This window comes from Synchiropus splendidus, chromosome 15 (genome assembly GCF_027744825.2).
Source record: "Synchiropus splendidus isolate RoL2022-P1 chromosome 15, RoL_Sspl_1.0, whole genome shotgun sequence".
NCBI classification, from domain to species: Eukaryota; Metazoa; Chordata; class Actinopteri; order Syngnathiformes; family Callionymidae; genus Synchiropus; species Synchiropus splendidus.
In genome coordinates this window covers 14375168-14398063 of record NC_071348.1, presented here as the reverse complement: position 1 = coordinate 14398063, position 22896 = coordinate 14375168, and the positions used below count along the sequence as shown (strand labels likewise).

At 42.2% G+C, this 22896-nt stretch overlaps 4 protein-coding genes across 9 annotated transcripts; 3 read left to right on the top strand and 1 right to left on the bottom strand.

The window, feature by feature from the left end:
- Positions 1-3: 3 nt before the first annotated feature.
- Positions 4-7946, bottom strand: rbfox1l (RNA binding fox-1 homolog 1, like). Of its 2 annotated transcripts, none has more exons than XM_053887835.1 (12): positions 7661-7946; positions 4831-5061; positions 2767-2946; positions 2649-2702; positions 2486-2578; positions 2345-2414; positions 2092-2151; positions 1888-2023; positions 1772-1811; positions 1625-1692; positions 1292-1373; positions 4-1221 (listed from the first exon to the last, which is right to left on the bottom strand). In XM_053887835.1, the coding sequence occupies exons 1-12, from the start codon at positions 7745-7747 to the stop codon at positions 1177-1179; spliced, it is 1146 nt and encodes a 381-aa protein (XP_053743810.1). In that variant the 5' UTR covers positions 7748-7946; the 3' UTR covers positions 4-1176. The 2 variants fall into 2 exon arrangements, with proteins under 2 accessions (XP_053743810.1, XP_053743811.1); XM_053887836.1 differs by lacking the exon at positions 7661-7946 and adding an exon at positions 5691-5697.
- A 1129-nt stretch (positions 7947-9075) lies between these two features.
- Positions 9076-10909, top strand: rps9 (ribosomal protein S9). Of its 2 annotated transcripts, XR_008416698.1 has the most exons (6): positions 9076-9128; positions 9570-9682; positions 9756-9878; positions 10046-10232; positions 10316-10470; positions 10661-10806. XR_008416698.1 is itself a non-coding variant. In XM_053888049.1 (5 exons), the coding sequence occupies exons 2-5, from the start codon at positions 9586-9588 to the stop codon at positions 10836-10838; spliced, it is 585 nt and encodes a 194-aa protein (XP_053744024.1). In that variant the 5' UTR covers positions 9077-9128; positions 9570-9585; the 3' UTR covers positions 10839-10909. The 2 variants fall into 2 exon arrangements, 1 of the variants encoding a protein (XP_053744024.1); XM_053888049.1 differs by lacking the exon at positions 10316-10470 and having other exon boundaries at positions 9077-9128; positions 10661-10909.
- A 471-nt stretch (positions 10910-11380) lies between these two features.
- Positions 11381-16931, top strand: mboat7 (membrane bound O-acyltransferase domain containing 7). Of its 2 annotated transcripts, none has more exons than XM_053843791.1 (9): positions 11381-11461; positions 12411-12490; positions 12992-13121; positions 13206-13332; positions 13398-13557; positions 13832-14027; positions 14567-14719; positions 14789-14965; positions 15029-16931. In XM_053843791.1, exons 2-9 carry the CDS (start codon positions 12415-12417, stop codon positions 15399-15401), a joined length of 1392 nt encoding a protein of 463 aa, XP_053699766.1. In that variant the 5' UTR covers positions 11381-11461; positions 12411-12414; the 3' UTR covers positions 15402-16931. The 2 variants fall into 2 exon arrangements, with proteins under 2 accessions (XP_053699766.1, XP_053699765.1); XM_053843790.1 differs by lacking the exon at positions 11381-11461 and adding an exon at positions 11466-11591.
- Positions 16932-16994: 63 nt separating this feature from the next.
- Positions 16995-22265, top strand: tmc4 (transmembrane channel-like 4). Of its 3 annotated transcripts, XM_053843787.1 has the most exons (16): positions 16995-17176; positions 17287-17473; positions 17574-17704; positions 17871-18020; positions 18323-18408; positions 19146-19291; positions 19365-19512; positions 19790-19948; positions 20011-20168; positions 20265-20385; positions 21080-21177; positions 21238-21421; positions 21492-21622; positions 21742-21897; positions 21973-22051; positions 22123-22265. In XM_053843787.1, the coding sequence occupies exons 1-16, from the start codon at positions 17134-17136 to the stop codon at positions 22195-22197; spliced, it is 2052 nt and encodes a 683-aa protein (XP_053699762.1). In that variant the 5' UTR covers positions 16995-17133; the 3' UTR covers positions 22198-22265. The 3 variants fall into 3 exon arrangements, with proteins under 3 accessions (XP_053699762.1, XP_053699764.1, XP_053699763.1); XM_053843788.1 differs by lacking the exon at positions 16995-17176 and having other exon boundaries at positions 17356-17468; XM_053843789.1 differs by lacking the exons at positions 21973-22051; positions 22123-22265 and having other exon boundaries at positions 21492-21644; positions 21742-21869.
- Positions 22266-22896: the final 631 nt, after the last annotated feature.

Below are 22896 nucleotides of genomic sequence, written 5' to 3'. Positions count from 1 at the left end.
GAAGACAAAGGCACCTGTGACACCATGTTCCCAGTTAAACAAGTCCTGAGCTCAGGAAATCACTTGATTGTGCGACAGAAGCAAGAAGAAAGGTGTTTATTAAAGTAGCAAAAAAGAGTGAGTCAAGCAAAGATAAGCTACTGAGATGCATGCAGGAAAATGAAAAGGTTACAGACTTAATTAAATAGAAGAAAATTAAGTAACAGCAGGGGACAGGCAAGTCAGATATACATTATAAGAATGTTTTTAAAAACCTAGAAGGTTGAAGCTAAGAAAAAAAGTTTATTTAAAGGTAAACACAGCAGAAAGTGCAACATCCAGTGGTAACAAATGTTGATGGCAGTAAACTAGAAAACTAGGATTGTGAGCTATGGTGGACACATGTTGCCTGTTCAAATAGTTCATCTCATCTGCAAAGCATTACCTGTTGGAACGTAATGATTTAAATCCTACCAGCACTCGTAGTATTGCTTCTTCTGTGAAACGTGTTCACTTGAATTCGCCTTCATTCTCAAGTATCTCTTAAAATGATAGTCTCAGCTTCAAGTCCCAACATATTATTGCTACTTCATTAAAGGTTAATTTCTACTGTATTCCATCCATTCACTTTATCAGTGGAGGACTCGCTTTTTCAGACTGGTCACAATCCTTTTGCGGAAGATAACTACATGTTAAGGCAGCAACACGGTCAGTAGAGGTAGATTGTTAATGAAAAACAGTTGGCTTATAAACAAAGGAGTGGTTGAGGCAGTGGTTATGATGAAGGAGCTGAAGCAGTGTCACAGCTGCCTTTGAGATGAGTCCAGCACACACACTTGATCACTCGCACGCTCATGTACCGTCCACTCTGAAATTCGACCCGTGAATTGTGAAATACTGACATAATGTTCATAAAAATCACATTTTCACAATGGACACACAAAACAATCCTTTACAAATGCATAAAACAAACCCCTTACTTTAAGGCTTTAAGTTAAGGTCTATACACTTAGCCATCCCCTGTGTTCTCCACCTGTGTCCGGAATAGGGGCGATCAGTATGTACATCTTCAGCATGCTCAGTCTGCCTCTGGAGGAGCTATCATCATGGAGATTTCTGAAGATCTCACAACCTGTCCAGCAGCGTCCATGTATCAGCCAGAGGCCAGCAGAGAGCTCTCGACACTCGCCAGGCGTCTCAGTACGGGGTGAAGCGGTTGTAGCCTCCTCTGTACAAACTGGCCTGATGACAGATGTGGAGTGTAAGAAGTGGACACATGGGAAATAAATTCAGACATTCAAACAAAACCTACCACAGTTCCAACACCATATGTTGTTGTCGGACCCACAGAGTGGTGGTAGGGGTCGGCAGCTGTGGCATACACTCTTCCATATCTGTCCAAAACCACAAACATCTCTGTCAATATGACAGGTTCACTGTCAGAGGCCATGGCCAGTCCAGACAAAAGCACGATGGTCACTGCTTTGGTCCAAGGACGTCCGGGATCAGGCAGCTGTACACTCCACAATATTCATTTTTATTCAGACTCTTCGCTCATCGTATCTCTAACAAGTGTCTTCAAGCCACTTTGAACAGAAGTGAACAACACATTTGATCTCAATTCACTCCAAGAGAAAGCACACACCCGTCACTGTAAGTGGCAGCAGCTGCAGATGCAGACTGAGCGACTCTGTAAGCAGCTGGATATCCTCCCTGGAAGAGGAGACAAACGTTAAGACATACAAAACAACCATTTTGTATCTAAGATTAAAAGTTACTCGCAGCTACTCACATAAACTTCTGCTCCATAAAGTCCATCCTGGTACACCACGCTAAGAAGAGGCGCATAGAATTGATGTTAGAATCTTTATTAACATCAGTCATGTGTCTTGGTGTTGGAGGATGTACCCTGGATAGGCGGGCACGGCCGCAGGTGTAGCTCCAGCAGAGCGAATTGTGTTGTAAACTGCTCGACCTCGACCTCTCAGGGCAGAGCCCCTGTAGGCCAGAGTTGGTGCTGCTACAGGATAGGGAAAACTGGCAACTGCAAAGGAACACAGGAGAAGCAATTCAAGCGTTTGGGTGACGTTGCTATAAACTCATTTTACTCACCCGTGTAGAGTTCAGGGGCGTACATTGCTCCCATCACTGGATTGATCTTCCAACCTGAGGCTATGTCAAAGAAAAAAGTTGAAGGTCGATCAATCACCAGCACAACCTCGGAACATCAGTCAGCAAAAAAACAAAAACAAAAAAAAAACACGGGGTCAAAGCAACACAAAACAATTGCAACTATTAGAAACAAGTTTGGTGAGATCACATTCCGATAAAGTGTAAAGGTTTGAGGGGAACAAAGGCTGCTGACCTGTAATATCGCCATTTACCAACGTTGACTGTGGCTTTTTGGTGACGACCCTCGCAGTGGCATTATTGACCTGAGATCAAGATGAGATGATAAGAAGTTTGATAACTCAAACTATACCGGCACTGTCACTGAATGTCTCACTTCAATCTTCCTTCCTTCCACAATGGTTCCATTCAGTTTCTCCCGCGCTCTGTCAGCCTCTGCTGCACTCTCAAAGGTGACAAACCCAAAGCCCTGTGTGATTGAACTAGTTGTTTTAGACATTCTGCTCCCTTAAATACGACCACACTTTTTAAAGTCCCACCTTAGACCCCCTCTCGTTGAAAATGATCTCTACGTCAAGGATTTTGCCAAATTGCTGTAAGAAAATAAGTACGTGTTGGAATATATTCCGATTATTTGCAGGAATATTTGGCATTTACCCCAAACATCTGGCGGAGGTCGGGGTCTCTGAAGCGGAAGGGGATGTTGGACACGTGGAGACGTTTCGGCTGCGCCTTCCCCGTGGCCTCCTCTTCACTCCCACTGCCGGCTCCACCACTGGAGGGCACGGAACCATTCAAAGACTGAGAGTCGGAGCTGACAGGAGCTAGAGGGTCTTCCTGACATAGAGAAAGAGAAACAGGAAGACAAACACGGAGAACACAGAGAGAGACATGGGGGTCAGTGAATATTTTAAATATCAACCCGTTGATGTAAAACCGCATCACATCATGGCATTAGACAACGGTCATCACGAGGTCAAGTGATCCAAACCAAAGAGCATTCAGCATCCAGTGATCCTTCGCAAGCAAATGTGAGGAGGCGTGACAGGGTCTTCATTTTAGTCAGGCTCTGCGAAAACATGCCTGCATAGGGTCTCTACCTGAGACGTTTTGATCCAGTTATTTAGTGCCAGAACCTAAATAAGCTGTCATCAACATTTTAGTGTCACTCTGATTCAACATATGGCATTAACAATGAGCCAAACAACCATCAAAACCACAGCTCTTCAAAGATGAAGGAAGGTTGCACACACTGATATGATCCATCAGACAAGTTCCTGTGGCTAACTACACATCACAAGAACCAAGGTCTACTACAGGTGGTCATAATGTCATGGATATTTTATATATATTTTTCCATATTCTAGACGCCAGACAGTTAAGTAATGTATTTACTATATATTTGCTCCATGCACTACAAATTCAAGGACCAGTGAGCCGGAACATTCAGTTTCCCACAATGCACCACGATGCTAGTCCTGGCTCATAGATGTGCGCTAGATTCAGAGAAAACAAATCATTACGAGAGAAGAAATGTCACCAAGAAACTTCATGTTGTCGTCAAACAGCGAGCTTCAGCATAAAAAAAAAAGTCAAAATGGAAGCAAAAAAAGTGGTTATGGATGTGCTGGTGTGAAGAAAGAATTATTAGCAGTCTCACGTCAAGACAGTGACAGAGGCCTCAGTGCATCAGTGGAGAGATACAATTACAAAAAGCAAAGAAAGTGCGCAGAAAGCTAATATGAAACTTCACAAGGGTCATTCTGGGGTCAAGGTGCTGCTTTTCTGCCAGGGGTTAAAGGTCATGTGTCAAGGGGCATAATTAGAAGTTGAGGATGGACGTTCACTCAGACACACACCAGAGAGATGAGGGGGGCAACACACGCGCGCACGCTCACACACAGACGGACAAAGGGTTTGAGTCTGTGGTGGTTTCATGTCACGATGCAGATTTCAGTTTGGACCTGCATGATATTTCTGGGGGGGAGAAAAGGGGATCATCTGGTCGGCCTTGACCGTCCCTTCCATGGCGACGTCTCAACTTTCCCCAGCAAGGATCGTGTGTGTCTCTAGTGATAGAATATATACATGTGGCCACAAGAAACATCACTGAGGATGTGCAGAAGTTCAACATCAAGAACTCAGATATGCCTGAGAGATGGAGTGTTTTCAGAAAATACATCTTTTATAAAGATTGGCCTGATCACATCTAGAATGTACTGTCCCAATTTTTACTTCAAAAGACAAACTGACTGTACTTTCTGCGCTTTACTGTTTCTATAACATGCGGAGAAAAAATGCTGATAAAAAGACTGAACTTTAAATTGTGTTTTAAACTTTCAATCCAAAAAAGTTATTTGCTTAGAGAGGCAGGTGCTGCCATAGCAGCCATCCACATGACTGAAAGGATGCTACTGAGTCAACATAGAAAACCACAAGATTTCATTTTCCAATGGCTGAAGACCTGCATACCAGAAATGAGATCTGTTTTATTACAACCTGAATACGACACAAGACGGATGCAGAAGTGATTTTTATTTTCAACAACAGATCCCCTTCAGCTGTCTCCTCTGTCAGGTGTCAGACATTCCCGTACATGGGCAGGACAGCGGAGGAGGAGCTCTAAATATAGCAGCAACCTTATCTGCTCCTCACATAGGAGATACAGACATATAAGCTTCTTCACTCTTGGCGGTGACCCTGGTCATTTTAGGTTCTTACCGTACTGCCAGAGGTCAGCGTCTCTGTCCCGTCGTGCTGGGGGCCCTGGTAGACTCGGAGCTGGGGGTGTTCAGAGTACTCAGTGTTGGCATGAGCAGTTGCGAAGTCCAGAGGTGGCAGACGGCCAGCAGATGTTGGCTGACCGGGAGCGGGCGGAGGGAAGGAGGGGGCATAGACCTGAGGTAGTGCCGGGTCACCAGTGCCGGGGCCGGCCTCCTGGCTTGGGGCCCCCTAAGATAGAATGGACATATCACATGTGAGTGGAGTAAACAAAATCAAGCCAAGCATCATGTGACTCCTCATGTGTGTTTTGAGAGCTGACCATTTAAGAATGAGGGTCCCGGAGTTGTTATTTAAGCCACAGAAGGAGGTCTATGGACAACAATCCACTGAGCAAAAGAAAATAATGAACATTTAAGAATCCAATAGAACTAACTACAAAAACAGCTGGACAAGTACGAAAACCCATCCTGCGGTAAACAGAAGGAAAACAAAACGTGACAACACCCTGTGCTGCAGCGAACCTTTTATTGTCTAGCTAAAATAGCTCCTTCCAGCGGCCAATAAGTATTAAACTTGATGTCTTCAAATGGTCTGAAGAAAATGTTGCTCAAAAGGTGGACATTTGAAAGGAAGGATGAGTTATAATTTTCATCCACACATCCTGCAACATTGTGAACATAGTGTGCTCACTAAACACCAAGCAAAAGTTTTCTCTTCATTTTACTATTTAACTGGTAAGAAAAACACAACAAAGAACTAAAAAAAAAAAAAAAAGTAGATCTGTTTTGTCAATGCATTTAACACCAGTAGAAGCATAACATACAACCAATGCTGGACTCAACAAAGAATGTTCTTACCTCGGCTCTGTCTCTCTCCCCCTCTGCTCTATTGTGCATCAGCTGCTGCATGTTTTAATGCTGCAGACCTCCCACCCCCTGCCATAAGTGCAACTCACCCTCCAATCAAACCAAATCATCACCAGAGCAGGCAAGAACAAGAAGTCGCTCTATTTGTGGTCATTTAGAACTGACTGTCACCTTGTTAGACACTCCCTCTTCACATACCTCCATCATTTCCGTGCCTCTTTGCCATTGGATTATGACCACTGGCCAAACACTGGGTGTGAGATGATCCTCACCCCTTGGCTATTGTTGACTCTTTCAACACCTGGCTGCATCCAACAGCTGTGTGGCCTGGGTGTCACTCATCTTTCAGCTCATCTTTTAGCGACTGAATGAAGCCTCTTTCCTGACAGCCTTTGGTGAGGAAAAAAACTAGCCATTTGGCTCTTTTCCTCAGCAGCTGTCGCCTCAGTGTCAGAGGTCTACAGCTCTGCACCAGGTGCGTGCAGGGACAGCTGCTGTGACATGAACACATATGCTGACCACTAATGTGGTACATGTGGTCTACATGATTCCAGCTAACCACAACAGGTTTCGTACCTTGACTGCGCCACAAAACTCAAGTGTGTCAGAGTAATTTCTTTATTTATGGTTGGTTTAACTCATTGAGTTGTCCTGACTGGAACACCGACACTCACTTCAGGATGATGAAGGCAGCAAACGGAGATTGTATAAATGTCTGTCATTGCATCTTTTAGCTGTCTTTTAAGGAAAAGGTGTCGAGATAGTGATGAAGGGACGTTAGGATTCTCTGTTGACACTCCTCATGGAATACATGAGAGCGATTTATACAGCTCAGACTAACCCTCCACACAACCGTCAACAACAGCATTTAATGCAGCCGTCTAGATAACATTTTATCTCTTATGTGAAAGTATCAGGACAGCATTCCTTCCTGGATTCTGTCGTTTGTCCGAACAGAACGACCACATACAGAACCACCCAAAAATGGACAAATTAATGCAAAAGATATTTACTTCTAAATCAGAAAGTCTGTGGCCAAATGTGAAGAAGCTGATCCCAAATGGACAGTAAATGATTTATATTTACATTTCTGCATAAATGGTACACAATATAAATTATGATTTCAAATGAATTATAATTTGCATGAAATCTTTCGTGCGACGGCGGTTGTTGTCGAAGTGTTGCGTAATGCTTGCTTACACTCATCATCCGCTGAGAAGTTAACGGCTTGTTTTGAACAGGAACACTGACAGCAGCTTTTTATATTGAAAGAATCTACAAGGAGAGGATTTGTGTTATGACTGTGCTATTCTGCTTCTGGTAAGTTTCTGTCAGTATAACTGACAATAACATAGACATCATCGACAACAACAACATAATAGTTTAAATTCCAGTGTTGTTGTTCCCCTCTGTTTTGGCTTTGAACTGCATCTGTGTTGCTTCAGGTTGCCCAACTGTTTCCACTTGTATTAATAAAGTACGGATGGAGATCTGTTCAGTGTGTGTATGTGCAACAGGCACCTCTTAAAGTGAAGCTGATTACAGAGAACCAGATAAACTCACTGTGATTATCTGTTCTGGACTAAAAATACAGCTGGTGTGAAGCAGAGAGGCAAGGTAGAGATAGCAGATGTACGGTGGCATTAGTGGCATGTCAGGGACACTTGGGCTCTCACAGAAGACTAGACAGACACTAGGCATAAATTCTATGTCGTGACTCTCACAACAGCATGAGAGTTGATGTCACCAACATAAAATTGCAATAAATGTGAGTTTCATACACGACAACTGAGTTGCATGTGGCTTTCTAAATGAGCACCATTACATTGAGGTATACGGAGAGTCATGTCAATAGCTCCAATGAATGAGTTTTCTCAAGTGTCACTTCTTGCGGGGTCAGACCACTGGTTGGTTACGCTACAATGTTGACATGACGGACAACGCCGGAAAGAGGGGTTTACCTGAACTATGCCAGGGTAGCATGTGGTTGTCTGTGGGTAGACAGGCAGTCCATAAGGCTGGAGGATCACAGTGGGTGAAGATAGCATAGCCCAAGGAAGAGAAGCAGAGTTGGGGGGACAGGGACCACTGAAAGTTCAAGACAGCAATCGGGTGAAAAAGAAAAAATAGGAGACTCCCAAAAGAAGAAAGATCCAAGATGGTGTAAGCTTTTATCACACCAAAGTCTCTTTAAAAAATCACCAATGTCCTGTCCAGAATTACAGGATGTGGAGCAGTGAAACAGAAAGCAAGTGAGTGCCTGTGTGTCCACAGGCTGATGAAGCAGCCTGACGGACAGAAACACATGCTCAGGGTCCCATTTCAGGGAATTATAAATAGTCACCTATGTCCTTCTCCTGGAGTTTACCACTTTACCCTGTTGCTGCCGAACACTGTGTCACTCAAGATTTCTTCTTACTTCTCAAATCAACAAGCCTCTGAACCTTGAACAAACATATTCCAGTTAGAAACAGAGCGACATCTGTTTTGTAATTTCAAAACTTTGTAGAAACATCATAACACCTGTTACGGAAATGTGTAAAGACGCTGTCATGAATGTGTTTCATTTTGATCTGCCAAGGATTTCACATATATTTTATAAAGATTGGATTCTTTATCTAAATTCTTAATATACATAAATTAAAAAAACAATTATGTACGAGTGATTATTTGATATTTAAGAAGTGCGTCCATATTCAAACAGTATTGTAGACTTGCCTCTTTGTATGCAGCAGCTTTGAAGTTCCTGATGTGACCCCTATTTTCAACGCAGCTTACAACATGTCCCACTACACTTGGAGACGTGTTATTCCAAGCGGCAATATTACACCCCAACTGTATGTTAAGTAATCCCTTGACGGTCAATTTAAAATCATGAGACCAAAATGTTTCTATAATTGTTCAGTAAAAATATAGCCTTTAGTTTCTACGTAGAATATTCTAAAAATATTTTCCCACAATTAAAAAAAAAAGCTTTATATTATAATGATGATCAAAATTAAGCTTTTGTCATGTGCGTGTTTTTAGTAACACTAAAACTCCAAGTAAGAATAAAACGATTTATACCTGTTGTAATGAAAGGGGAGTGAAAATGAATACAGTTTTGATATTATATGACCAGCCAGTTAAAATCACTAGAATCAAAACATATATATATATATATATATATGGTCATATAGTCAATGATTACATTGCATTCCTGTATTTTTTTGTGACTATTGAAAACTGACATCTGCAGTCAAACGTCCTGACGTTTTACGCGGTCTTGTGTGCAATGCTTCATATAACCAGCAGGGAGCGCTGGAAAAATTGAACGATTTCCGTCCGAGCGAAAAGGACTCTGGGATATTGAGTTCATTTGCCGTCTTTATAAAACCACGACAGCACGCTTTTACTTCCTCTTTACTACCGCGAGCCTGGAAGAAGCAGGTATGCGCGGCGCAGTTCATACATGAGATGTACTAATACGCGTTTATTTCAAGCTATTCACGCGAACTATACCACATTAAAGATCTTTTTTCTTATTTTAGGGCATTCGAGGTTGAGAAGTACGCTAGTTTGCATAGCGCTGTGACAGCTAATTTTGCTACGCTCATGCTAGCCACATGTAGCAACGTGGTCTGGTGCCACTGCGGCCTATACATGGACTAGTGTGCTTATGATTAAGCGACATCTCACGTTAAACTTGACGTGTTTTTTAAAATATTCTTATATGTAGGTTAAATAAGTTTTATATCGCACGGCATGAGTTTTGGAATAAAGTACTTCAGTTGTGCTGTGAATGACCAAACTAGTGACGTTATAAAGTGGTTCCCGCGTGATGGTTTCTGGGAAGTGGAATTAATGTTTTTTTTTGTGTTTTTTTTTAAGGCACAAATAGGCCGCCATGCCCGTTGCCAGGAGTTGGGTTTGTCGCAAGACTTATGTCACCCCCCGTCGTCCCTTTGAGAAGTCCCGTCTTGATCAGGAGTTGAAACTCATTGGTATGTTGTGCTTTGATGTGCCTTGGCAGATATTTTCCAGATCTACACAGCTCTTAACATCCTTTGTTTCTAGGCGAGTATGGACTGAGAAACAAGCGTGAGGTCTGGAGGGTTAAGTTCACCCTAGCCAAGATCCGTAAGGCTGCCCGAGAGCTGCTTACTCTAGATGAGAAGGATCCCAGACGTCTGTTCGAGGGTAAATATTATTATTTTTTTTTTACATTCTTTCTGGCCGATGATTTAATCTTAATTTGTCAGATTAACCGTGGTGTCAAGAATTCCTCGTCAATGAGGCCAACTAAACAAACTGGATCCTGTTTGATCTGGAGCCTACCTTTTCTCTCATTGATGTTTGTTTTACAGGTAATGCCTTGCTGAGACGTCTGGTGAGAATCGGTGTGTTGGATGAGGGTAAGATGAAGCTTGATTACATCCTGGGTCTGAAGGTTGAGGACTTCTTGGAGAGGAGGTTGCAGACTCAGGTGTTCAAGCTTGGACTTGCCAAGAGTATCCACCATGCCCGTGTCCTGATCCGTCAGAGGCACATCCGGTAAGTATGAACTTCTGTTGCAGTGAGTTGGCCATTATCAAACTGTGGGGGATCAAACCTATCGATGCTTACTCTTCCATCAGAGGGCCACCTGTGTGTTACACACTCGGCTGAGATCAGTTATACTTTCATCAAGGTCAATTCGGTATCAAAGCCGTATACCTTGTTAGTAGATATTGCCCTGAGCCAATCCAGCCGGCGAGTGATTGGACTGTGGGTCACTGTGGTGGCTGTGAAGGTACGGATTGCACCTCGGGCAATTTCACTGATCTTTGTAACATATAAAGTGAATTATCAGGCTGATGATTTAAGATTCACTGTCAGATTGTCTGTGGTGTCAAGAATTCCTCGTCAATGAAGCCTCAGTGGTGTAGAAGATGTGATGACAAAGTTGAATCTGCTTCAACGTATTCCTTTTTCTTTTTAAGTGTTCGTAAACAAGTGGTGAACATCCCCTCCTTCGTGGTTCGCCTGGATAGCCAGAAGCACATTGACTTCTCTCTGAGGTCTCCATACGGTGGTGGACGTCCCGGCCGTGTCAAGAGAAAGAACAGCAAGAAGGGCCAGGGTGGTGCAGGTGGAGCTGACGATGAAGAGGAAGATTAAGAAGGAGCTTGACCAGGAAGTCTTCACTTCCTTCCTGTTGAGTTTTCAATAAAACTGTTGGTCAGACCAGATATGTTTGGCTGTCTTATTGTATTGCAAGTTTCCAAAAAATGTTAGTCAATGAACACATTGACTAAAGATCAACAGCAAAACTAGCATTTTCTAATGCATATTAGACTGGTAATCTGTCTTGCTGTACTCCTGTGCAATAGCAAGTTATCTAGTACAGCAGAATTACCTTATGTTTGAAACGTAAATGGATCTGACTGAAATGCTTTCAAACCGCTGGGTCATCCATTCGCGCGCAAGGTGATACACATTGACGGCAGTAGGCTGCGACAGCGCGCCGTTTGATCTACCCGGAACTAACTGGGCTGACTGCCTTGTAGGAACAAATCGGCAAACTGTCAGTCTATAGGCCCATCACTCATGTGAGCTATTGTCCCACTAGACAACATCGGTTGACTACCGACTAATTCATCCTCCACTATCACGTCGGTCGCTGAATTTCAGTTTTTGTTCAATACACCTGTTTTGTGAATGGTACATCCCGTGGGAGGAGTCTGAACGAACCCGGAAGTAACTAGTTCGATAGGCGTCTCCTGACGATAACAGCGGTAAATGTAAGTCACACCTTTACTGCATTCTGTTTTCATCATACGGCTACCTTTTCTTTAAAGGTTTCATTGAATCGACCGCTGAAAAGCATCAAATTGGAGCTTAATAATGGCCCGGTATGCAACTTGCAACTGGGTAGGTGATTATTGAACATCCTCCAAACTGTTGACTGTCAGTTGAAACCCAGTCCATATCAAACACGCCAACTATGAAAGTAAACCGAAGCTCCAAGCGTTCTGCATGTCGCTATCTGCTCGTATGCTTAAATATTGCTCACTTGAGAGACCGTAGTACAACCTTTTTTATTGACCTGGACGAAATGCTATTGGCTTGGAAACGTGAACTTAATATCTGGAACATTTTGTATCGGAATTTGATAACAGAGATGTACTTCCTTTTAATTCACTTGGAGGTTTTGCTGCTTTTTGAAACTTCCTCTTCTCGTAATGTTTGCTGTTTGCAGATGACACAAATTTTGCCAACAGCGGAGAGGATTTAAAAACATTCATTGTGAACACTGAAAAGGAAACGGAGAGAACAAAAAATAGCTTGATATAAGGTGAAAAGGTGAAATTTCTTGGTTTCAGTACAGGCAAGCATCTCACCTGACAACCAACAGAATGGAAGTGTCCAGACAGCTGTGTGTAATGAGCAAATGCAATACTGCCTGAATGAGAGAGCGTTGAGAACTATACTATGCTATATAAGAAATACTGACTGACTTGTATGTAATGTCACATTAAATTAGCCGTGTTATAACATGTAAATGTCATATCATTTGTCATTTAAGTTTATTTACACTGTGGTTGAATAATTATTTTGAGAAGTATTATCTATGAAGCCTTGTCTTCCAAACCTACCACTATTTCCTTGTTTTATATCGATGTATTTCATTTTGTGAAACTATTTTTGCCCAGAAATCACAGCGTCTTCACCTTCATTTCTTGACTACAGAACAATGTCTCCTGATGAACTAGTGTATTTGGGAATCCTTGCTGCCTCAATTCCTGTGGGCTTTCTGTTCCGCTTCCTCAGTAAGTGCCATTTTCATACTGTACCTGCATTTACGTTAATTTGAGAATAACTGCATGCAACAATGACATTTTAAGGATGATTTATGGAATGTTCTTTGCTGAGGCAGAATAGAAAATGCAAAGAGCAAAATGGAGTATAATGATAAGAAATAAAATCTTTCTTCAAGTTAAATATATAAAATTGTGTGGTTGCTGAACGAGGTCCTACTGTCCTTCATACTGAGATTGGTCTTTCTAGCAAGTGTGGTTACAACAACAGTCTTCCCTTATCTCTGTTCATAAACTCAGGCACTTGTAGGGGTCTCCATTCTGCAAATAGAGTGACCCCTTAATCAAAGGAGAAAAGAAATGCTCCAGACTCCCAGAGCTGTAAGGCTTACCTCTAGTGCCTAGCAACAGAAAAGGTGTTAAATGTCCTCTTATTCCTGATCCTAGAATGTTCATACCCTTAAGTCTTCCTATATACGTGACAATAAATATTGGCCCTCCTTATTGTTTCAGGCCCATCAGCAAAGCAGGTGACTGCCCTTCTTGTGGGCCTTTCCATCACCATCGGCACCTGTCACTTCCACACACTCCACTCTCTGGTGACGGTGATTGGAACATGGATTATTATAAAGAGCAGCTGGCAGTGAGTGGCTCTCCCAGCTAGACAGGTGAAATGAATGCCTGTAAAAATGAGAGAGGAGTCATTTTGGATCTATTTCCTCCGAAGGTATGCTCCAGCCTTGAGTCTGGCCTGGACCTTCCTCTACCTCCTCTTCTTTCGGCTGGTCACCTCCTTTGGTTTGCCATCACCAACTCCTTTTGCCAACGCTGTCCAGCTCCTGCTCACTCTCAAGGTTCAACACTGTTCTACTGATGGAGGGTGTCACCTTGGAAAGTTGCAAAAATTTGTGCTCTACAGATGGTGAGTGTTGCCAACGAGGTGAAGAGTTTTCATTCCGAAAAGAAGAAGGAGGTGAGCTCCTTTGAGACAAAGTCGCCTGTCATCGGGTGTCTGGCTGAGGAGCTTTCGTTCTACGACCTACTGTCATACAGCTACTGTTACATCGGTATAATGACCGGTGAGTCAGAGTTGAATACGATTTTTGCACGTTTGTAATTCTGCCTTGATGATTGTTTTATTTTGCATGAATCTAACTGTTGTCTCTTTTTGTCTCACTTTATGCTACATTTCCGCTATTGTGTGAGTTCATGTCGTTCCCACTTTAACTTAAAATAATGTAACTATGGCCTTTCCCCCCCAAAAAAACCATCATCCTCCACCTCTGTTTGTAATTGTCTCGCTTCTTCCAACTCTGCATTTATCCCTTTATCTCATTCCTCTGTCGCCCCAAGGCCCCTTCTTCCGCTTCCAGACCTACTCTGACTGGCTGAGGCAGCCGTGCCCACGAGAGCTCCCAGGCTGGGATCCATGTCTGCAGCGCCTTAAGCTAGTTCCTGTGTTCGGAGCCCTGTTCGTGGTTGTGAACTCCCTCTTCCCTCTGGCTTACGTTCGCTCTGAAGAGTTTCTGGATCGAAACTTCTTCTTCAGGTATTGCAATGACAGTTGACAGCTGCATCCATTGAAGTGCTGGTGACACATTTTTTGTTGACTTTGTACGGTCCACCAGAGGAGGCTTCACTGACATCATTTCATTAGTCTTAAAAAAAACGTTCTCCTTGTTTGTCTGTCTCGTCTTTATTGTTTAGTTCTGTTTAGTTTTTTGGGAGTAGGGCTGCTCTGCCACTGTTTGTTTGGTTTTGTTTTATTGGTGATCAGAAAAACTGATCCGATCAGTGAGTCTAAAGCGTGATCCAACACAGACTGTGGGTTTATTTCATCTGTTGTACCAGCCACAGAACCTGTCGCTGCTCAGTGGTTAAGTCAACTGTTGCATCTCACCTAAGAGTTAGTCAGTGATGCAATTCCAGTTCTTAACAGTGTTTTAACCTCTCAGCGACGATGCTCGCACCTTATAATATGTAATAAACCTTGGTGCAATCCTTTTTATCTGTTTCTGAAAAACACCTGCCTCTTATTTTATTTGACTGCTGACTCAGTCTTGACTGTTAATGTTTGTTTGTCACCAGGTTCTTCTACATGATCGCCGTGTTCTTCGTGTTTAGGATGCGGTTCTATGCCGCATGGTGCGGAGCAGAGGCCGGCTGCATCAGTGCAGGTCTGGGCTGCTACCCTGAGAGTGCTCTGTGTAAACCAGGTGGAGGCCCAACCGTCAGCTATAGGTATATTTTCTCCTCAATCTGACTTTGGAGCATTCATTTATAGTTTGCATGATGCGTGTCCCATGGCAGCACGGATCCGAGAGGTGGAGAGAAATATGACTTCAAAACAATCCAGAACATCGACTGTTACAACACAGACTTCTGTGTGAAGGTGCGACATGGAATGAGATACTGGAACATGACGGTGCAGTGGTGGCTCCATCACTACATTTACCCTAACGCTCCCTTCAAAGCCTACACTCTCAGGTGAGGCTGCATATCTGAACCCTTAAAATCAAACACTGTTGATTCATTGCGCTGGATTCTCAGGGCGGGCTGGACCATGCTGATCAGTGCCTACTGGCACGGACTTCACCCCGGGTACTACCTGTCTTTCCTCACCATACCTCTCTGCATCGCTGCCGAGTCTGCCATGGAGGCAGGCGTCCGATCCAAGCTTGGTCCACAAGGTCAGAACGTCTTCGATTGGGTCCACTGGTTCCTCAAGATGCGGGCTTATGACTACATGTGTATGGGCTTCGTGCTGCTGAAGGCCTCCGATACCATCAACTACTGGTCGTCCATCTACTTCATCATGCAAGTCATTGCTGTGTGCTGCATCATAGTGGGCCGAGCCCTGAAGGGAACGAAAAGAGCGGACAGGGAGGAGACAAGAGATGGGAAGACGAAGAAGACTGAATGAATGGCTTTTACTGTGAACAGATATATTTTTGGAAACATCCAGACTCTTATTTTTGCTGTTGTCAAGTCCAGGAATATTTCGCAGATTGTGTGCTCATAAAATCATCATGCTTTCCTACGGGGGATATGGATTCATTGAAGTTCGGAATATTTCGGGAAGAGCTCAGGATTCAGACATTCTAGGATTGGGACTCAATAAAAATGAATCTGAGTAATGAGAGGTTTTATTATTAGTTAATCTCATTTTAATAATTGACACAGGAACGATCATATTGTATTTGAATCTGTAGACATAAGCTCAGGATCACAATGGAGGTTCTTGGTGATGAGTGTTGCACTAGGTGCATAGATCAACATATTTTTGTGCTTCTATAGTGTTCAATGCCCATTAACATAATCCCTCAATGAGTTATTGTAATTGAATAATCAAAATAAATCTTTTTCATACTAAAGTTAAGTAGAGCTGGTTCAGTGCTCTACCTTAAAATAAAAACATTTAATCCATCAGTTGCTCGACCAGCAATTGAACAACATCTGTTATACTGTCTGGTAATGTAGCATGCTGTGAGTCTGGAGCTGCTGGAGACCAGGAATATTTCCCTGCTGGCTACCCTGACGATAAACTCCTCAGTGAAGTGTGGCTGTCTGGAAGTCATGCCCACATGGAAAACTCTGATGTTAACCATAGGCTCATGAAATACTGAACTGAGTCCTTGAAAACCATGAATTTATGACATAAATCAGAACACGCTTTTCTCTCATTGGAGGGAAATGCTTCTATCTCACCCCATATATGAAACACTGTGAACATTTATAAGAGACAAATGTTACTTTTCTAACCCAATAAGGAGTCAGGTTTGGTTTGTGGCTGCTGATCGCATCCTCATGCTTTACTTTTGCACTAATGCAAAGCTACAGCTTGAGCTTAAATGCAAAATAAAACGGTGTTGTTTACATTTGTCTAACCGCAACATTCCAACAAATGTGAATCTCATCCACGGTGTCATGGACCTATCCTGTTTTCCTGCCTATGTTTTTGTTCATCTGATTTCACTATCTGAAAGGACATTGATTTTAGAAAAATCAGCTGGAACTTTTCTCTCATGTATTTCACTGCCAAAACATCTGCACTGCCATTTAAACGAGACCAAATGTTAGACTGAAGAGTGCAACGTGGTTTACATTACAAACTAGCTGCCTGTTTAATAGATAGGTGACACTGTTTCAATCAATTTGTTGTTGTTGAATTAGTAATTCAACTATAAGCCGCTGCTTTTCAGGCTCCTAAAGGATTTTTTTTATTTTCATCTGTCTTGTTTTGTTTCCAACAAATTGTGGTCCCTGAACAAAACCACCTCATACGTCATTCTCTACTCTTGTCTTGTTTAAGTATTTACCCGCTTGGATGAAAAGAATATGCTGTGCTGCAGCTAAAATGTAAATGCATTCTATTTCCTTGCAGTATTTAAGGTTCTTCTTCTGCTTTTTATGGGGCTGCATTGATGTAAAAAAGCCGGTTTGCTGGTCAATAAAGGGTTAACTCTCTCAAGGAAGTACCTGAGCGCCTGATTTTTTTTTTTTTTTTTATGAAGGGGGTGAAGTCCAGCAGTGGCGAGCCGACAGATTAAAGACAACATACAAGGATTCCTTTTGTGTTCATCAGGTTTTCAATTTAAACTTGTTGGAAGAAAGCGTCAAAGGAGTTTGGAGAAGAGACTTGCGGATTTAAGGACATGGAATCTCTGAGAGGAGACTCTCTATACGACGGCAGAGAGGGTTTGTCTCCAACAACGTGTTTTCAACCCAATTATTCATTTGTTGTGTTTTCATTTGTTGATGTTTACTCTCAGCTTTGTCTTCTCTGCTTCATCCCGCACCACGCCCAGGTTCTATTTACTCAAGCGGCCCACAGGTGCTGCAACGGCGCTCATCTCAATGGTCCAATGAGAACAACCCTCAGTTCAACTGGAGCTCAGACGCCAATGTGGAGGGTGAGGATGAAGAAGGTCTCAGTGAACCAGACCGGGAGCTTAGGAACATCCCTCTGTCGATGGCAGTGAAAAGAGCTGTACGGTAGAAAACATAAATAATAATTTCAATTCAAAATGGCCGGTTCAGACAATTCAAGCAATGTTCGACCTGTTTGGATGCTCAGCATTTAATGTTATTCCAGCCATGCACAGCAGATGCAGACTGCTTCAAGGGTGAAGCGACGGGCCAGATATCTACTCAAAGTCAAAGACAACATCAAAGAAGTCGGCTACTTCTTCACTCTGTGGAGGAAATCTCTGCAGAAGATTGGAGGTAAGTCAGATTACATGTGTTTTATTTGGAGTGTACTGAGTTTACCACAAGGACAGGAGAATGCACGATCTGATGTTAAATGCTTCATTGGTGATTTCATGTGAACTACACCTTAAGAAGAGCAGCTCTAGTTTTATCATGTTTTCAGCATGTCTTGCATCCACAGGGAATTTTGGCGGTGGAGTTCAGTCCTACTTCCTCTTCCTGCGGTTCCTAGTGATGCTCAACTTCATCTCTTTTTTGCTCATCGCTGGCTTTGTCCTGATCCCCAGCATTATCTTCAGATCTGAGGAGTCGAGCCTCGTGAACAGCACTGGTACTGACACCTATTTGTCAATAACATTGTGTCAACTTGAGGTTGTTGGTCCTTCAATGGTCCATATTTATCAAAAGGGGTCCATGATGATAAAGTCAGTGAGTCATTGACTTTTTTTGTTTTGTCATGTTTTTTCACTCCCTATATTCTCTTCTAACCTGCTTTTAAGTTTAGTTTCTACCCCTGCAGCTGCTTCATACATTGTGGAAACATGGCCTTAACTATTGAAGAAGCTGATCTGTAGAGAAACTATTGAAGCTCCAGTTTATTGAGGATGTTTGATATGAACTTGCATAATTTAGGGCCCAAGGAATGTAGGAACTACAACCCAAGCTCTCCAGGGCTATTGGTCTTCTACAGTTACTTCCTCGACCTACTCTCTGGAACGGTGAGACTGCTTTAGTTTTATATTTTATTTTTGTGTAACTTTACTTTATACATTGACCAATATGGTGTAATTTAGGCTTAATAAATTCAAAAATGTTAATGTGTTCATTCATTGGTCTGTTGTGGGTCGTATCATATAAAATGCACCACACACCCTGTGGGGACGTTGTGAGGTTTCTTGTTGTGTTGTGAGGTTTTCCATAATGCTTTCTCCAGCCTCTTAAACTAAACCTAACCATCCAAAACAAATGGCTCGCCTTAACCATGACTCTGCACCAAAATTAAACCTAAGTGCATAGAAGTACAAGAACACACACACACGTATTTGAAAAAAATACATAAATAAACTGAAGAAGTCAATATATACACTAAAATATATTGATATATAATAAGAAGCATTTTAAGATGAATTCTCATTAGAGAAAAAAATGCATGAAAATGCAATGAGAAAAGGGGAAAAAGAAAAATTAATGAACCACATTTTATGGGAAAATATAATTTAAATAGTTTTCATTTAAAATAAATTAAATCAAAAGTTAAGAGCTTGGTTCAATGCAAAGAATTGTACTCAAGTGTGTAATTGTGTATTGTGTATATTGTGCTTTTTTTTTCAACACAAACTGTCAGTTTTTATATATCTGGGAGCAGATCTTGATCAATATTTGATACACGTGATGTTTATAGTTTATACTGCCATAACTGAATTACTTGATATACATGTGATGATCTCTTTCTCAGGGGTTTATGGAGTACTGGTACATGTTCTATGGCTTCTACAGCAACACAATAGCTGGAGACAACAGCTTTGCCTACAACATCCCGCTGGCCTACCTCTTCACAGCCGTGTTCTACTTTGCCTTTTGTCTCCTCTGTATCATCACTCGGTCAGTCGCTGAGAGATTTCAGAGAATGGTTGATGTTGTATTCATAGCCCGTCCTGTCCCGCTGCATTTACAGGATGGGGTCAGTAGCTCGAGTTGCCGTGGCAACGGGAGGCAGCGCAGTAGGCAACTACAGCATGATTGTGTTCACCAGCTGGGACTACGGTTTCCTTGGAGACAGAGACACTAAACTGAAGCAGAACAGCATACGCTACTGGCTGCAGGTCAGAGACAGTGACAGCTTTGGTCCTGAAAGAAAGGACGCCTCAGGAACAGTGAAAATAGCCGGGAACAAGTGCAAGTGTAACTGCCTGACAGATTGTGGATGGGTAGACGTATGCCTATCACCTGCATACCTGGGATAGACAATGTATCAACGGCAGATTATGGGGTTTATTGATCATAATCGGTCATTAGCACCATAATCTGTCATCTCAACAATGGTTGTCACTGCTCAAAATGTTCTTCTTTTCACCCACCTTTTATGCGCTTGTCCTTTAGGTGGAGCTGGAGGAGGAGAGACTGAAGAAAAAGGACGCTGCTTTGAACACATTTAGGAAAATTCTTTTATACTCTGTTCGGATTTTCTCAGCCTTGCTCGCTTTCGGACTCATCATCGCAGCTTTCTACTGCATCTTCAGGGCGACCGTTTTCAGTCAGGTAATATTCTCGCCACCATGTCACCTGACTGAGGTCAAACGTGAGGTCTCTCTGCCTCACAGGAGAGAAGTGGTGAGGGTGGGATTCTGGGGCTCATATTTGAGTACCTCCCATCAATTGTCATCACCACCGGGAACTTCCTGGTCCCTCTGCTCTGTGACCAGATTGCTCACGTGGAGCAGTACTCGCCCAGCACCACAGTCATCGTGTCTTTGTTGAGGTTAGTGTTTACAGTTCCATTTCATCTAATCCAACAATATGAAACCTACAGTTATATCTATAATTGAATGTTGTATGAAAATGATCTTGTGTCCAGGGCTGTCTTCTTGCGTCTGGTAAGTTTAGGCGTTCTACTGTACTCTCTCTGGGCCCAGATCACCTGCGCTGGATTTACAGAGAACTGCCAACTGTGCGGGTACAACCATGAACTTTACCAGGTAAATGTGTCAAGTCCTTTGAAAGCTACTCCTTGTTTTTTCAGTGAATCATTGCAAATCTAGTAAATCAATACAGTATGCTGACGCTAATTTAAATAAAGTATATTTTGATGCCATCAAATCAGTCATATTGCGTGTTCCCACCACTCATTTTCATGTAAAGGCTATCTAATCCAATCCATTATGGACATGGGCAAGATCTGTATTTATATCTTTAACCCTATTTTTATTTCTTTATTTAGTCCTTATTTTGAGCTAAAAATATTTGTTCTGATTTTTGGTAGTGTGTTTTCATTTTCGCGTACAAATGCAATTTGCTTCATCTGAATTAATTCGAGTGTTGCATTTTTTATTTACTGTAATCCATCTTTTCGCCCCCATCATGCGTTGATTTATATTAATAACAGTTCTCTGACATCCTCTGACAACACTGCCAGTACGTGATGTCACTGCCACTAGAAATTTAGTTGCCCATCTCTGCTCTATAACGTTCCACTCAATGACAATATTTATTCATAAATACAATTGTTAAGCCAGTTATAACAATGATAAACATTTCAATTATAGACAAACGTAATAGCTAATTTGAACCTGTTTTCCCTGTTTTGCTGTCATTATTTTGTTTTTAAACATTTTCATCATATTAATGTTTGGTTGTTTAACCTTTCCCTTAAATGTACCTTTCCATATTCAGTGCTGGGAGACCCGAGTGGGGCAGGAGATGTATAAACTGACTCTTTTTGACCTTCTCATCACTGTTGCTGTTCTGGTCTTAGTGGAGTTTCCACGCAGGTTAGCAGTCCACACAAGTCCACACACTTCCACCCTTGTGATGTATTAACATGTGTTCAGGATTTTGGTCGACAACTGGCCCAACAAGATGACTCAGTTTATGGGTCGCCAGGTGTTTGAGGTGTCCTCCAATGTGCTGGGCCTGGTTTATAGTCAGACGGTGGTGTGGGCGGGAGCTCTCTTCTGCCCTCTGCTGCCACTTCTCAACACGATAAAGTTTGTCATCCTCTTCTACTGCAAAAAGGTCATTTTAATCATCAATTAATCACTTTGTCTTACACATCAGTGACTGAAATAGTTGCTCTTGTCTGTAGATTACACTCTTCTATAACTGCCGTCCTGCCCAGAAGACCTTTCGCTCCATAACGTCTACGTTCTTCTTCCTGGTGGTCCTTTTGTTTGGCTGGGCCTTGTCCCTGGTGGTCATGATCTACAGTGTAGCTGTGTGAGTACTGTGTCTATACAATGTACGTATCAGATTCACCTTTAAATTATCTGTTGAGGTCTAACTGCACGTGTTGTGATCTGGACTCTGCAGTGAGATCTAATAACTCTTCCTCTCAGGATCCATCCCTCCATGGGCTGTGGGCCTTTCCGCTCCTTCCCAAGCATGTGGGCAGTTGTTCCAACCTCTTTTGATGGACTTCCTGAAGTTGCGCAGGAGTTTCTGTTCTTCATTGGCTCTCAAGCCTTCTCCATCCCATTATTTTCCCTCTCATGGTCAGTCATTCATGGATATATACTGACTCATGTGCAAATGACCTCAGGTAAATGAACCTTTTTTATCACCTACAGTGTGGTAATGTGTTACTTCATAGCATTGGCTTCTGTCTATGGAAAAAGTGTATCACTGCTGAAAGCTCAGCTAAAACTGGTAAGTCCTTGATGAAAGAATCATGTTCCCTTTTCATGTGAGTGAAATACTGACCTAAAGATGGTTCGCAGGAGGGTCGTGACAAGCAGTTTCTGGTCAAGCAGCTCCAGGAGTTGAGCCGCCTGCATCAGACTCCAGTGCATTAAAGGAGCACTTGACTCTAAATGACATGAACACAACATTTAGATGACAATATATTTGTGATTGTGTCAATGAAATAAATAGAGTAATATTTAATTAAGGGTATGATTGTGTGGTTTGTGATTTTTCTAAAAGAAAATAAAAAAATCTTGTCCTTTTCTGGACTTCCCTGAAACAGGTTTTTTTTGCTGTTGAGGAGTTGAGTCACAAAAAAGTATTAGAGACAGAACCAATATGGCTACATGGCTCAAAACACACATCAAATGCCGCTAGCAGGGGGTCCAACTCAGCCGAAAGTATATTGAATTTCCTGGTCCTTTTCAACTTGTTTAGATGCTTTACACTCCACCCATGGACTAAATGGGTCCACTGCGATGACTACATTTCGACGTCCCAATGTTCTGCAGTCTTTCCTCACGGCTATGATATCAACAACCCACTCTTGATGGGGTCCACCACAAGTCTATCGCTTTCCACTCTTCCTTCCTTTGACCAGAATCAGAATGAGCTTTATTGCCATGGTCAGTGAGGATCCCACCAACTAGGAAAATGCTTTTTAATAACGTGCCATCATAAACAACAACAACAACAACAACATATTATTATTATTATTATTATTATTATTATTATTATTATTATTATTATTATTATTACTACTACTACTACTACTACTAATAATAATAATAATGATAATAATAATGATT

What these genes read in the sequence shown, in the direction of transcription:
- rbfox1l (XM_053887835.1), bottom strand. Translation starts at nt 7,747, where the DNA reads ATGCTATCTTCACCCACTGTGATCCTCCAGCCTTATGGACTGCCTGTC. An exon ending in ACCTCCGCCAGATGTTTGGG is followed by an intron (nt 2,703 to 2,766) that starts GTAAATGCCAAA and finishes ATTTTCTTACAG; the next exon opens with CAATTTGGCAAAATCCTTGA. An exon ending in GGTAAATGGCGATATTACAG is followed by an intron (nt 2,152 to 2,344) that starts GTCAGCAGCCTT and finishes TCTTTGACATAG; the next exon opens with CCTCAGGTTGGAAGATCAAT.
- rps9 (XM_053888049.1), top strand. Translation starts at nt 9,586, where the DNA reads ATGCCCGTTGCCAGGAGTTGGGTTTGTCGCAAGACTTATGTCACCCCC. An exon ending in TCAGGAGTTGAAACTCATTG is followed by an intron (nt 9,683 to 9,755) that starts GTATGTTGTGCT and finishes CTTTGTTTCTAG; the next exon opens with GCGAGTATGGACTGAGAAAC. An exon ending in TCCCAGACGTCTGTTCGAGG is followed by an intron (nt 9,879 to 10,045) that starts GTAAATATTATT and finishes TTTGTTTTACAG; the next exon opens with GTAATGCCTTGCTGAGACGT.
- mboat7 (XM_053843790.1), top strand. An exon ending in CTTTCTGTTCCGCTTCCTCA is followed by an intron (nt 12,491 to 12,991) that starts GTAAGTGCCATT and finishes TTATTGTTTCAG; the next exon opens with GCCCATCAGCAAAGCAGGTG. An exon ending in GGCCCAACCGTCAGCTATAG is followed by an intron (nt 14,720 to 14,788) that starts GTATATTTTCTC and finishes GTCCCATGGCAG; the next exon opens with CACGGATCCGAGAGGTGGAG.
- tmc4 (XM_053843787.1), top strand. Translation starts at nt 17,134, where the DNA reads ATGGAATCTCTGAGAGGAGACTCTCTATACGACGGCAGAGAGG. An exon ending in TCCTCTTCTACTGCAAAAAG is followed by an intron (nt 21,422 to 21,491) that starts GTCATTTTAATC and finishes TCTTGTCTGTAG; the next exon opens with ATTACACTCTTCTATAACTG. An exon ending in TGAAAGCTCAGCTAAAACTG is followed by an intron (nt 22,052 to 22,122) that starts GTAAGTCCTTGA and finishes GATGGTTCGCAG; the next exon opens with GAGGGTCGTGACAAGCAGTT.